The sequence below is a fragment of the Emydura macquarii genome, unplaced genomic scaffold (assembly GCF_026122565.2).
Source record: "Emydura macquarii macquarii isolate MOO-44397 ecotype Brisbane River unplaced genomic scaffold, CSIRO-AGI_Emac_v2 contig_1253, whole genome shotgun sequence".
Classification (NCBI taxonomy): Eukaryota; Metazoa; Chordata; order Testudines; family Chelidae; genus Emydura; species Emydura macquarii.
This window is the reverse complement of record NW_027131390.1, coordinates 70,976,162-70,990,720: the sequence shown is the minus strand read 5'-3', so window position 1 is coordinate 70,990,720 and position 14,559 is coordinate 70,976,162. Positions and strand designations below refer to the sequence as shown.

Genomic DNA, 14,559 nt, shown 5'->3' with positions numbered 1-14,559 from the left:
TACACTAACAAAATGAAAGATTTGAATTTCATTTCGTTTCAAAGTAAAGGTGCCAGCAGGAATCAGTACAATGTCCTGAAGCACCTGTAAGCAAACATGTTATTAATGAAAATACAAGATGCCTCGATCTCTTTTTCCATGGGGTGAAAAATATAGACACATGGACAATTCTAGTGGGCAATAGTTACTTTAAGTATAAGGAATCGTGTAGTCTGGTGGTAGATTAATGCCATAACATGCAGGGGATAAGAGACTCATTCTGAATCCACATTTTCCAGGACAGTGGGGGCTAAGATAGCTGTGAAGAGAGCACAGTCAGTCCCAGGGCAGGGAGAACCTTGTTTGTGTTGATTTGCAACAGGCCCCTCTGGTTGACTTTGGAGCAGTATTGATGGGTTCTGGAAAGAGCTATATCTAGAACCGTTTGTCTGGATGAATAGTTGGCAAAGCACAGGGGTACTGAATTTGTATGTGGGTAAAAGGAAAAAAACCTCAAGAGATGGAGTCTCCCAGTGCATCTTGTGTGTTATGTCCATTTTGGCCTGAATCCTGACCTTCCTGGAAGCCAACAGAGCTCCATGCAGATGCAGAGATTTGCCTGCTCAGTGTAGGATATAAAGACTATAAGATCCTTATGGCAGAGACCATATTTCTGTTATGTTATGTAAAGTACCTGACGCAAAGTCTCATCTTAACAAACAAAGAATATTAATTCCGTACAAAACAGTTATTTTTTAAAAATGCACTGAAAAGGCAGTTTATGGAGAATAATGACATGACCATGTTATTAAAGATCATATGCGCACACACAGGAAAAGAAGGTTGCACAGTCAATCTTAACTTTGCTATTTCCTGATTTTTGAATGCTTCACTTTCCAATCTTAATGTTCTTTTAATTTTAAAATGGAATTTCTTAGGTTTTTAAAAAAGAAAAAGTATGTCATATGCAGCTATTTGCATAAAGGTCACCTGTGCACTTCCTGGGTCCTGCTGCTGTGTGCAGGGCTGGTCCATTGTGTAATTTATGGTGACCTGCAGCAGTCAGAAAGGATCAAACATGCAGCTGGGAATCAACATTAGATAAAGTGTCCCAGCTATATCACCTTTCCACCAGCCCATGCTTTCTCTTGCTTTTTTCTCTTGCTTTTCTGGCAGCAGAGACTGAGAGAGTGATGGAAGAATCCCTATGTTGCCTATATGTCATTGGAGAATCACACTTATACTGGGGTGACTTGTTGAGAGAGTCAGAATGGCTGTAGGATCAGATTATGGCATTGGTGAAGCATAAAGCGGATAGCCACACTGCACTGGATAATCTGGCCCTTTAGATTTGCCAGTCTCTGCTCATTTGTTTTAATGAATAAGTATGAGTTCTTGTTGAAAAGTATTTAATGCCAGTGCCATCTTGCAGATCAATCTTGTAAAGGAAAAACCAGCAAGATGGGGATCAGCAGACATCTAGGTATAGAGAGATCCTGTACTTACTCATGGGGCTAATTAAATTAAATTAAAATTTTCCCCTCAGTATTTCTTATTAGGGAAAACCTTTTGCATATGTAATAAGCTCTTTTATACCAGGAGAAAGAGTAATAATTATTTTAAAATAAGGTGAAGTCAAAATAAGCCTGGTGCTCATCAAACTATGCCTTCATACAAGCAAGAAGAGTGAACAGTAGGGAAGTGTGAGTTAAGACTTCTGGAGACAAAGCTAAATTGTTTATGCTCTTGCATGGACATTTGATACAGTTATTATCTTATTGTTCAGACAAGTGTTTCTGGTGACTCCTTTCTCAAATCAAAATTTTTTGTGATCCCTTTATGTTTACTATCAGTATCAGTAGTAAAAATAAGTCTAATATAATTTCAAAAGTGTGTTTCAAGAGGTTGACAGAATACTTGACCTTAAAGGTTGAGCGTGTGGAGGGCCGGGGGGAGGATGAGAGTGGGATTTCATTTGCTTTAAATTGTAATAATTTTTTCAGTGCCCCACAATCCCCCAATTGCCCTTTGTGTCCCCCCCAAGAGATTGCAACGTACCCATTGAGAAACAGTGGTGATGCGCCATGAGAAACAGTATTAGTGTTTGTTATTATGCAGGCACAAGTAGCTTTTCAAACTGGAGCAGACTTTTGTTGACCAAAGTGGCAGCAAAGGTGTATAAAAAAGGGCAAAACTTTTATGGTTTTTGCATAGGCACCTTATGCTTTCTTTGCTGTCTTCCCTTTCAACATATTAAACCATAATTTTCGCTTGAGTCATATAAATTGTAATTGATAATGGCTGCTAGTTGTGGAGAAAGTGGACTAAATAGCCCTCACATGGGCACACGAATTTTAGGGGATGTCCGAGTTATACAAAATAATAAATCGTAAAGAGAAAGTAAATTGGACATTCCTATTTTAATTTCTTATAATGCAGTGAAGCTGAATGGGAGAAACTGTAAAAGGAAATACATTTTTCCCCAAAGCACAATTAGCCTGTGGAACTCTGTACCAAAAGATACCAATGAGGCCATGCATCTCGCATGATTAAAAAAATGATTAGAAATTTATATATAAAAAAGGAGACCATCCAAAGTTATAGTAGACAGGACTTTAAAAATAATAAAAGCTTGGAAGAGATGTAAACTCTCATGCTTTAGGCCACTAACTGACAGGGGTTAGGAAGAATGTCCTCTTTGGTCAGGTTATTCCATAATAGCCTACTTTGGAGTTTCTTGAACCTTCCTCTGTCAGAGGAAAGATACTGGACTGGATGGACTGCTATTTTGATCTGTTCTGTGCAAACCGTGTTAATGTGTACCCATAACTTGGCTATGCATGTCCTTTGTACAGTTCTTCACAGAATCCATTGTTTCTAAGAGAAGGAATAACCTGTACTAGGTTGTAAGTAGAGACCACTGGTGACTCAGGAAGCATACACATTCTAACATGAAGACTGTGTCCTTGACTACTTCACCATATCTACTAAGTCCTTCTACATTTCCTGTCAGGGAAGGCATGTGGAACAATGTCTATAGTTTTCATAGATGGTCAGAGTTGGGACAGCCAGCTGTCACCCTGAATTTCTCCTTCTGCTTGCAAATTCATTGGTGTGAACCCACTGTATGCTTAGCCCTGCCAAAATTTGACCCGATTAATATACAATTAATAAGCATGAAATGTGATTCTTTTAACACACAGTCCTGCTGTACACAGGTATGACTCTGCAACCTAAATAAAGGTTTTTGGCTGCTTATAGTACCAAATTTTCAAAAGAGCGCAGCTTCTATGTAGTTCCCTAAATAAGGGCCAGATTTCCAAAAGTGCTCAGAACCCACTAGTTCCCACTTTTGGAAATCTGCCCTCTTATTTTGGTGCCCAAATGGGTGATGAGCTGTTTTGAAAGTCTGCCCCCAATTGTTTGTTCTGAGCACTTGACAATCTGGGCCATGTAATGCGAACAGCTTTACATCATATATGTGTTAAAAATTTACAATATGATTTTTATACTTTTCCACCAGGAACCTGACAACTGGGAAATCATAGAGGGGCTGAAAATAGGCCAGACTAATGTCCAGAAACCAGACAAACACGAAGGTTTCATGCTGAAGAAAAGAAAATGGCCTTTAAAAGGCTGGCACAAGGTAAATATCTCATAGACCACTCCAGGGATTATTACTTCAGATTAGAAAAAAAGGATTTTAGTGTACAGAAAATGATTATTCATGACAGACTGAGGCTCAAAATGGCTATTTATGTATTTTTCCTTCAAAATGTATGAAGTGTGTGTTTGTACACATCCAGATTAGATTATTATAATGTCCTCTATCTAGCACTACCCTTGGCAGCCATTTGGAAGCTATTGCTAGGGTAGCAGATACCTCATTGCCTAGAAGTCTTAACTGTAGGGAATAACTAAACTTGTTCTCCAGTGGTTCCAATGACTTGTTATTCACTTTTGAGTGCTATTCAATATGTTTACTTTGACAAATAAAGCTCTCCTGTATAAGGTTGGGTCCTGTTTACTTGAGAGAGCCTCTGTTATCATGAAGCACTGTGCACCTGAGATATACTAAAATGCTTTTCAAAGTCCTCAGATTTGAATGGTTGGGGCCGGAGGCGTATAGTGTTTTTAGTAGAGAGGCCTTGACTCTGGAATTGATTCTCCTATTGGTCTGTCAGAGATGGAGTTTGTTGACCTTGGGGATATGATGTAAAGCACTCATTTTAGTCCCTGAAACTTGCCTTTGGGGACATGTGAGAGTGTCAAGGAGGGTATGGCACTCTCTTGGGAAGGAGCTAGTTAATATGAATGAATTGTGTGTGCTTCAATCTTTGTTTTGCTAAACCCATGCATTGTTAAATAATCACATTGGCAGAGATGGGGGCATGTGACACGCTACCATTCAGTTACCGGTCACTAGACTTTGATGACAAAAAACATTCTTGGCAGGCTACCTCTTGGCTGAGAGAGAATCATGTGATCATCTGACCTGAACCAAAGAAGGCTTAACGGAGGTTAACCCTGAATTTGCAGCACCATCACCAGGAAAGAGAGGCAAACGTATTCCACATACCTTGCAGAATTTGGACACGTAGTGGGTGCGGGGCTGTCCCTCCTTGTCAGTTTGTGAGGTAGGCCACGCCCCTGCACTGTTGCACCTGTGCAGGCTGGCTGAAAGCAGGGAATTAGCTCTCAGGCAGGGTGGGGCCATCAAGCAATCTGTGGCCCCGTGCCCTGGGGCAAGGCAGGGGAGAGCACCTAAACACAGTCTAGGGGCTCAGGTAAAGGACTAAGCACCAAACACAGTTTAGGGGCTCAGGTCTTCGATGGGGGGTATCTGAGGTTGGGGCTTGTCAGTCTCCCCGGGGTAAATGGCTAGCGGCATCCCCAGCATTTCCTCAGTATCTCAGGTGGCAGGCAGCTCAGGTTCAAGCTCCAGCAGTGGGGGGGAGACGTCCTTCTCCTCTGACAGCTTCTCCCCAATTGAGCTAGGGGCCTACCCTTTATACTTCCCCTTCCTGCCCTGCCCCTCTGCTTCCGGCGGGGTGGGTGTGGATACCCTGGCTTTGCCCATGAGGAGGCGGGGGAGGGTGTCTCCCCATCCGTCTCAGAGGGAGGCCACGCCCCCTCGCTACAGGGCACTAGTTTGATAAAGATGTCTGCCAGGTATGGCCAGTTTCGCGTTTACAGTCAGAGTAAGGACATTTGCATTTCCCTATTGCAGTGAAATCTTTTAATAGCAGTGAAGTCACTGTTTCCATTGAACTTGATTATGAGGCAAATCCTATCCCCTCCCTCTGCAGGCGGAGTTGGCCCCACGTGGAGCAGAACTGCTGTGCAGATGGGGTAGAGTTTGGGGGGCCACATGGGGAGTGTGCACATTCTGGGCAGAATGGAACCAAGATCCAAAAAGACATAAGGGTGCTAGGGCTGTGGAGTCGACTTTGTCTCTTAGGCTGGAATAAGCAGCTCTGAGGCATGGCTGCTCCTGCTCCATGGCCCCCCAACACAGGAGCCAGCCGAATTACTCAGTTGTAACAGAGGGGATAGGATTTGAGCAGAGAGTTCACTGTTACTAACATTGCAGTTGGCACATTACAGTGCATTGTAACAATTCAAGACTTTCATCCTACTTCACTTTAAACGAACTTTTACTGTAAGTGCACCGTGAGTAGTTGGCACTGTAACCTATTCTTCATTTGGCTGTCTTTTTATCACTGAGATGTGAAAAACAAATAAAAAAATCCCCTTCTAGCTCCTTCGCTTTGTTGCACTGATTTCCTGCCCACTCCACCATGTGGTGGTTTTACTTTCTGAGCTGGTGACTGGGTTCAGAGCTGAGATGGACCTATGAATGCACAACAGCAAGGCCACTGGGCAATTTAAAAAAACCTGCCCAAAATCCATTCTTTCCTTTAATTAGTTTGGAGACATTGTTCCACGTGTTTACTTTTATTATCTTCAAAATTGCTGTCACTGGATTTAAGTCACTATATTTATGTCAGAATAGTTACCATGTTTTCCTTCGAGCAACAAGCTGTGTGCTGTGAGGACTGACTCACCTCTCTGCAGCTAAGGGTTACTGACTCAGTTGACACTCGGTTACCAAAATGCATCTGCCACACATCTATCCCCTGAAACCTTGCACACCTGTTCACTTTAAGGTTTTTTTTCCCCAAGATTGCCTATAAATAAACATAGTATTTAAGTGCTGACACATCATCCGAATTTGACCTGCTGATATTAAGGGAGTTTATGTTGGTGTGACTCGCATGCTGAGGGACCAGAAGAGAAGAGTTTATCAAGAAAAACAACTAATGGGACATATAAGAATGTGTAGTGTAAAGCAAGACACCTCCTATTTCAGTTTTCACTAATTTAGGCTCCTTTGCACCAATGTATATATTAGTAAGGGATTGTAACAGGATAATCAGGCTCAGCTCTCCTCTTCCAGTCTAAGTGTGATCTAGTTTGGTGTAATGTGGCGGGCTGGGCTTCCCCTTGGCATTATAAGGAGATAGCACAAGGGCAAGAAAGTCCAGATCTTAGAGTTCAGAGAGGGAGAGTTGGGAATTGGGAACCCAGAGCGGGATCTCAGAAGAAGAGGAGAGCTGAAGGAAGGAACACCGAGAGTTCCTAGTTGAGCTGTGGAGCCACATCAGGCTGGTGAAACCAGAAGGTGGGAAGGTAGTTGGTGTGGGGCAGGTGGCAGGTGTGTGTGTACTTCCCCAGACCAGAGAGCCATGGCTGGAGAGGGTTGAAGGCTTAGATTAGCAGAGGGATATGCCTTCTGGTACTCTGAGCTGGAGCTGGAGAGCCAGTGAGGGCTGGGGGAATGATGGAGGGATGAGCCAGGTGATGTCTCCAAGCAAGAGCTAGAACTGTACAAGGAACCTTCCAGGTGGAGAAGCACCCAGCGAGGGAGGCTGGGGTGAGGCCTGGTGAGAGATGCTGGAGCCATACTTGAGAGTCTGAATGCGATAAGAGATCCGGGGCTGTGCTGGCTGTGTCGATGGACTTGAAAGATTGAATGTACTGGCTGGGCTATGCTGGGGAATTCTGGATTATGACTGTGGTACTTCTGTAATCAATCAACCTTACAAAGGGCTATTTATACTCAGAGAGCTTGCATAGAGTTACTGGGGTCTTCAGAAGAAAGGGAAAACTGAGGCAGACACACCAGTCATGCTGCGGCCAGCCACTGGAGGATATCCCAGATGTGGCTGCCTTCTCACAGGGACTCTTGAGAGTGAGTGTAAGAGAGTCAAACCTTGTATCACCTCCAAAGGCCAGAGTATGAGTATGCTCATATTGGGGAACAGCTATATTGACTCTAGTGGGTCTACTTATGTGAGTAACTGTTTATAAATGTGGGTACGTGGGTCACAGTCTGGCCCTGAGTCTTTATCTCATTTTTACTGTTCACACACAAATATGATATCCTCAGCTTGCATTCAAGGAGTGGGTTCATTAAACCGTTTTTCAGGGATTGCCTAGATGATGTGTGCTGGGTTGATAGTGAGAGGTTTTAAAGACAGTAATTGCAGCACATGCTACATCAATAATAATACAGTAACAGTTTACATTTGCTGTATGTATCATATTTCATCTTGAAGGATCTCAAAATGCTTTGATAACATAACAACAGATTCCTTTGTATAATTTCTATATTAGTTTATCCAGTACCCAAATGCAGCCTGCTGTGGAGTGAAATGATGTGACTGTTTTGCTGCAATGTTCAAAACTATACAACAGTTTTGAATAGGAAATGGGAGAACAATACATCTCTACCCTTACAAAAAAATTCCAAGGGGTCTTTAGTGACCATATTTTGTTTGTACATCTCCTCCAATAAATAATGTCTCCAGCAACACAGTTCTCCCTCATACCAAGCTGAGCCATTGGTGCCACCTCCCGAGTCCCTGTCTTCACTTAATGCAGCACCTTCAGGAGGTATTTGCAGAGATCTCTGATTCAAGTAGTGGACCTGCCCGGATTATTAGATTTAACAGGCTCACAACACAAAAAGTTTGTTGTTCCCCTCCACTCCAGCTTCCTCAGATGACTTGTCTAGACTAGGATAAAAGGTTTATTTTTAAAATTTGTTTTAACATGTTAAAATACAACTTCCCCTCTCTACACTAGGGTTTTTAAAAACGTGTTAGGGCTTGCATAGACTAGAATCTAAAGGTGTGATGTTAGCACATGTTAGTTAACATCTTTTAAAAAATTAATAAATAGAAAGCACACCATCTTCCACACGTGCTAATCTGGTTAAGATAAAGCCTAGGCACCTTCACAGGCTTTCTCTTGACCAGCTAGCGCTTGTTAAAATCTGCAGTGCCTCGGCTAAATTACAGTTTCAGAGGGTATGTCTATCTTGACGGCGGAACTTGCGGCATCACCGGATTGATTCTGTGGGATCAGTTGAGCGGAAGTGGTGACCCGCTTAGTTGATTTGGAAGCTGACGCCATTAATTCACCACTGCAAATAGATTAATATTGCATTGATGGGAGGGCATTTCTTGTCGGCTCAGTGTAGTGGAGATGCAGCGCTACGTAGAAGTTAGGAAGTTGACGGGAGATACACAAGCTACTCTACGTAGCTATCTCCTGTCGACTGCTGCCGAATTTCATTGCCATTGTAGACCAAGCCAGAATGTGTTAGCTAACCTGTTCTAACAACACACCTTTTACCTAATCAGAACGAACCCTCAGAGTAGAGAATATTGTTCTCTCCCCATCTTCTGTCGAGGGTGAGAGACATAAGATGGTGGAGTAGTGGTTCTCAGCAAGGAACCACAAGAGCCAGCTGGGTCTACCTTTTGGACTAGGAATAGCTTTGTGTTTTCTTTTTCCTGAATGAGGAAGTTAGAAAAGCCATTAATATAGAATGTGACTAATGTGGATGGGAAGAAAGCGAGGGAGAGCATGAAGAAAGCAATGACCTTTTTTAAAATGGTAAGCCGGAGTGTCAGCCCTATGGAAGCAAATAATTCAGTACTGTATTTACAAGCTTTTTTCTGGCCCCGGACTCTGATTGCAAGGTGCAATGGGGTAACAAACTTGCTTTCATAGATGTGATTTTACATAGTTAAAATTGTATTTTATAACTAAGAAGAAACTGTGTTGTTTTTTTCCTGCAGCGCTTTTTTGTCCTGGATAATGGAATGTTAAAGTATTCAAAGTCACCAATTGATGTAAGTAAAACTGAAGGCTGTTCTTAAATTTTGATTGAAAGCTTAGCCTGCTGTGCGATTAAACCCCGTTGTTGCACTGTGGATTCTTAAGGAAGCACGAACTAGCGGATCATGGCTGATGAGCTCAAAAGAGGGAAAACTGCTTCCATGGAAGACTTCTGTATGTGCGCTGCATGGATTGAGGATGGACAGGGAAGATGTAGGATTGAGGATGGGAGAGGGTAGCGATGGGGACCGCTGCTCTTCATGACAGTCTCTTCACTGGCCCACTGGAGCTATCCTGCATGAGTGGATGTTGACTGGGTCAGCATTAATTTGCATAGCTTCCCACTTCGCTCAGTGAACCAACCCATAAGAGGGGGTTTTGCTGGTGGGAGGGAACACGTTTGGGGCATGCTTATGGAAGAGCCAGGGTGGTGGGTGCAGGAGGCACTGCAGAGACTTTTGCATGAATGAGCCTAACCTCCAATGAATTTATCATGATACATGAGTTCCCAGGCCTAAAACCTCTCTTCCCAAAGGGAGAGTGGCAGGGGAACTCTGCAAGCCCAAACTTGAAGTTTACAGTGACCTGCATGGGAAAGGAAGGATCTGGTCCATAGATATCTGCAGTGCTCATTTATATTTATATTTATGCTATAAGGTACCTCTGGATTTATTAAACTACTGATGATCAAATCCTGCTCACCTAATTCATACAAGTGTCCCCATTTAAATCAGTCATGGACATGAAGAAAATATGTAATTAAGGTTATCAGGATTTGGCCCTCTATCTGTCAGTTATTTGCCATAGAAGAGGTATCTAATATGTTAACCATATTTTTGGGTTTACTGTAGTAACTGGTGTACAGTTACAGTATGATAGTTGAAAAATTTAGGCCTAAATCTGTGTCCATTAAACTGACACTATCCCCTTACTCCTGTGTAGACCTCTTTTATTAAGATTCTGCAAGTTATTGTATTGATCTTTCTGCATTTAGTCAAGTCTGTGTTCTATAACTTTTTTCACATGTATGACACTGTGGACTCTCCCATTTCTTCTGACTTAACCAAATTTTTCACACAGAATTCTGCCCTCAGATTCATTCTGCGTTTTTTATTTTGACTGCCTGTTTTCCAATTGGGAGATGTGCACATGGACAGAGAGTTGGTTTTCGGTTGAGCTCTATTCCAGAGTAGAACTCTGCCTGTCCTGACTTTTATGAAATTACAGAATAGTTTAATTAAAGAGTCATTTATTTAATGAAAGGCCTTGACTGATCAGCTAGACATAATTTTTAACTCTTTAGTTTGATGTCTACTCTGTATATAATCAATCAAAATGAATCATTCTAAACTTACTTACATTGTGGTGTGAGTCATCATGGCTGTTTATTAGAAATGACTCTGGAGTGAACTCTTTTTGGGTGAGGGGCCCTCTTGTTCTCAAAACAAACCCAGTGTGCCATCTGATTAGTACTGTTTTCTCTTGTTTTACATTAAAATTTTCCCTAAAACATGAAACAACTACATCAATATTATTTCAGTTAGAGACAATAAAGCATTTGATGTTAGCAGTCTCTTAACATGTCTTCTGATTTCAGATTCAGAAAGGCAAGGTACATGGAAGCATTGATGTTGGCTTATCAGTTATGTCAATTAAAAAGAAGGCTCGTAGAATAGACCTTGATACAGAAGAGCATATCTATCACCTGAAGGTGGGTAGCGTTGCAATGAGTTTTTCTTCTCTTTTCATCCGTAAGGGAAATGCTTAAATATAAAGGATGAGGGAAGCAGGATATCTTTATTAACACGTTGACAATGGCCCTTCTTTTAGGTGAAGTCCCAGGATTCATTTGATGCTTGGGTATCAAAGCTGCGCCACCACAGATTGTATCGTCAGAATGAGATTGTAAGATCACCAAGAGATGCCAGCTTTCACATATTCCCTTCAGCGTCTACTACAGAGTGTTCACCAGCTGCTAATGTTGCTGTGTTAGATGGAAAGGTATATACCATCCCTTCTGTGGAAACTCATCTTGAAGTTAATGTAATACTTACAACGGGCAGGGTTCCCTAGTGGACACAGCTGGTGGATTCTGGTTGTAAGGCTGGTGTAACCAGCCATGGAAAAATCACCAAAGTAGGCCACACTGGCCAGCAAGGATCTATGGGTATATAGCTGAAAGGTTCATTGATTCAGCACATCCCTGCTGCAGCCTTCAGTAGTGGGTTACCTATTGAGACCCTATTAGAGCTCTAAGCTTCCCTAAAGCAATTTACAGCACCCTGAATCAGCAGGAGTTAATCTGGCTCTTTATTGTTCGATAATGTTCTTCTTGGCAAACAATAATTTTTCAAGCTGATGCTCAGGAAGTGCTATTTCTTCAAGGGGGCCTGTTTGGTATTCCAGGATGTTGTCCTGAAAAAAATATTTTCTAAGGACTGAAAAGTCTGTTTCACACATATCATTTGAATTCCAATATAGAATTTAATTTCTGATTTTAAAAGCAGTGTGAAGATTAGTTCTATCAGCAAAGCATGGATTATACCAACATATTTTAAATTTTCCTGTGTTGTTTCAGGTTCCACAAAATAGCTTTGCATGGCAATCCCCCATACCATGCAGTAATAGCCTTCCTGCAACATATACTACTGGCCAAAGTAAAGTTGTAGCTTGGTTGCAGGATTCTGAGGAGATGGACAGATGTGCAGAAGGTCAGTCTTTCTCTTTCACGTCTTTCTTTATAAGTGAGACTGTTGATATATTATAAAAAACAGTCAATAAAAAGGCTAAGATACTTCTTTATGTTCATGTAAAATGGCCCTATTAAAAGAATAAGCTGGTAACATTTAAACTGTTCATTGTGGTGGAGTACATTCTTTGTCTTCACGTTTCTGGGTGTCACATTTAAATTTCATTTATGATTGTTAAAAAAAAATCTGAATAGCTATTTTAGGTGAAATAATACCATGTCCCTTTTAGGGCCCAGTCCTGCTTCCCTTGTCTTCAGTGGGAGCAGCAGGTGCTCAGCACTACTGAAAATCAGGCCACTTATAGGTACTCAGGCTTGGAAATTTGGTCTCATTATTTGTCTGAAAATTACAATTACTTTACCAAAAGTACTGGAGTAAATCTATTAAGATTCTTCATTTTTGAATAAATGTAAATGGCATACTTCCACTTTTTACTTGTTTCATTCACCTCTGTCTCCAAAAGTATGAAATATAATAAAATTTGGTAAGAACACAGGGAATTCACTTTTATTTCATTATGGTTTGTTATTCTATGTCTTAGATTTTTGTCCGCAAAATTATTTAAACAGAGTCAAATGGCTAGCAAAGTTAGCTGAGCAGAGAATCTAATGACTGGCAGAATTAAGTATGCAGTGAGTGAAATTAGTATCAAATAAAGTTGTTTTGCAAAATAATAGGTATTAGGGCCTATTTTTTTCAAATGGTGAAACAGATTATCAGACTATGAGTAACATAGGTCAGAAACCTTGGAGTGTTGTGAGAAAACATAAGCCTCAATCCTGCAAATGCTTACACACATATACTTCATTTTATGTACATGCACAAGAGTTTGCAGGGTTGGTGCTGTAGTTCCAGAAGTGGCTGACTGGTCCTGCTGACTGCAGGGGCAGAGAAGATGGTGGCTTTTTGCTGGTTGCAGAAGAAGAAGAGGGTAGAGACCTAGCAAGTGGGTCCTCCTCCTCTGGTGCCTGTCCCTGTCCCTTTTGCAGAAAAATGGGGTTATCAACAGGCACATAATCCTTATCATAGATCTGGACTGCATCAAGGAGCAAATCTCAGTCTTTGGTTTTTTTGTAGTACTACAGTATAGACATTGTGCTCTCTCTGCTGGTTTATGACACTAGAGTGAAAACTGTCTCTGAATCAAAGAACCTAATGTATTTTCCTGTTTATATGTATTAGATCTTGCACACTGCCAATCAAACCTTGTGGAACTTAGTAAGCTTCTTCAAAATTTAGAAATACTACAGAGAACTCAGTCAGCACCGAACTTCACAGACATGCAGGTAAATGTATTTGAAAACCTGGTTCATAGAATAGTGATTAAATACCTTTGGGTTTGACTATGTATGTCAAAGGATGTTGCATTTTAAATCAAACTACTTTATATTCTGGAATTTTAGTACCCTTCTAGTTAACAGGATAATTTAATAATGATTTCACCCCATGTGTCAACTACCCTTCTCCCTCCCCACCAAAAAAAAAAAACAAAAACACCCAACAAAAAGCCCACCCTGAAAAACATTTGATTGATATAAATCCATTTTACTAATTTGAGGTAAATGGGAATACTCATCTGTCCTTTGCCAAAAATAAATCTAAAAATATAAATAAAATGCAAAAGTATGTTTAGTGCTTTCATCTTGCTGTATATGGTTTGTTTAAGTAGCAGTGAAATTTAAGGGGATGGGAGATTCAAACCTGGAAGGTATCAGGCACCTGCTGAGTAGTGTTGAATGTTATCAATACCTGGGCACTCCAAACAAGTCAGTGGGAGTTCAGTGTGCTCAGCACCTTACATAGTTGACTCACTCATGTGGACAGTCACAGAGAGCTGAGAGGCCTGATTCTGTTCCCAACACTCAAAGTGAGTTTGCCGTTGACTTCAGTGGGAACAACAGCAGGCCCAAAATCGTGAAGACTTCATTAACTTTTTACTCAGTCCGTGCTACTGTAAAACTCCCATTGACTTCAGTGGGGGTGAAACCCAGGCCCCTCTGAACTCAGTGGGTGTGTTGCCGATGAGTTCAGTGGGGCCTGATTTCCCCTGGGAGTTTTCTCTGAGTAATGATGCTAAAAATGAATGATATTTTGTGCTGAGAAATAAAATATACTTAGTAATTTTGTTAAATATACTCTTAGTTATGGTAGAATGTTTGTCTCTAATGCTTAATAGTCTTGTTTTGAATTATCCTATGGCTAACTTTGTGGGTAGATCACCAGAGTGAGCACCAGAGATTCCATTCTGTCCTTACTCTCCTGTATGTTGATGTCTAACATTATGATTTTTTACTAACTTACTGTCCTGTCTGTGTTAACTTAATAGTGCTTTGTTGCTTTTAACTATTTGTGTAATGTAGGCTAACTGTGTAGATATTTCAAAGAAAGACAAGCGAGTCACAAGACGATGGAGAACAAAAAGTGTCAGCAAAGATGCAAAAATACAACTTCAGGTACTGAATTCGTGTTGTTTGCTGTGTTGTTGTACTTTCAGATTAATTTATGTATATGAAAGCAATTGATTCAATATACTGATTTTTTTATACCTGATGATATGATTTCAAGCCTGAGTTGGTTATTTAAACTCTAGATAAGATAGCGAGAAATGTATTAATTTTACTCACATTGGTATGAAGAC

The 14,559-nt window shown here is 41.0% G+C and overlaps 1 protein-coding gene across 5 annotated transcripts in view; it reads left to right on the top strand.

Annotated features, from left to right (window-relative positions):
• Window positions 1-14,559, top strand: part of OSBPL6 (oxysterol binding protein like 6) — a 191,131-nt gene that overhangs the window by 112,013 nt on the left and 64,559 nt on the right. For 4 of the 5 annotated variants that reach the window (XM_067549167.1, XM_067549164.1, XM_067549163.1 and 1 more), the window contains exons 5-11: window positions 3,503-3,625; window positions 9,132-9,185; window positions 10,769-10,882; window positions 11,002-11,172; window positions 11,750-11,882; window positions 13,104-13,207; window positions 14,282-14,374. In XM_067549167.1, coding sequence (XP_067405268.1) covers window positions 3,503-3,625; window positions 9,132-9,185; window positions 10,769-10,882; window positions 11,002-11,172; window positions 11,750-11,882; window positions 13,104-13,207; window positions 14,282-14,374 — 792 coding nt within the window. The remainder of the gene's footprint in view (window positions 1-3,502; window positions 3,626-9,131; window positions 9,186-10,768; window positions 10,883-11,001; window positions 11,173-11,749; window positions 11,883-13,103; window positions 13,208-14,281; window positions 14,375-14,559) is intronic. The other variant, XM_067549166.1, reaches the window with a different exon arrangement.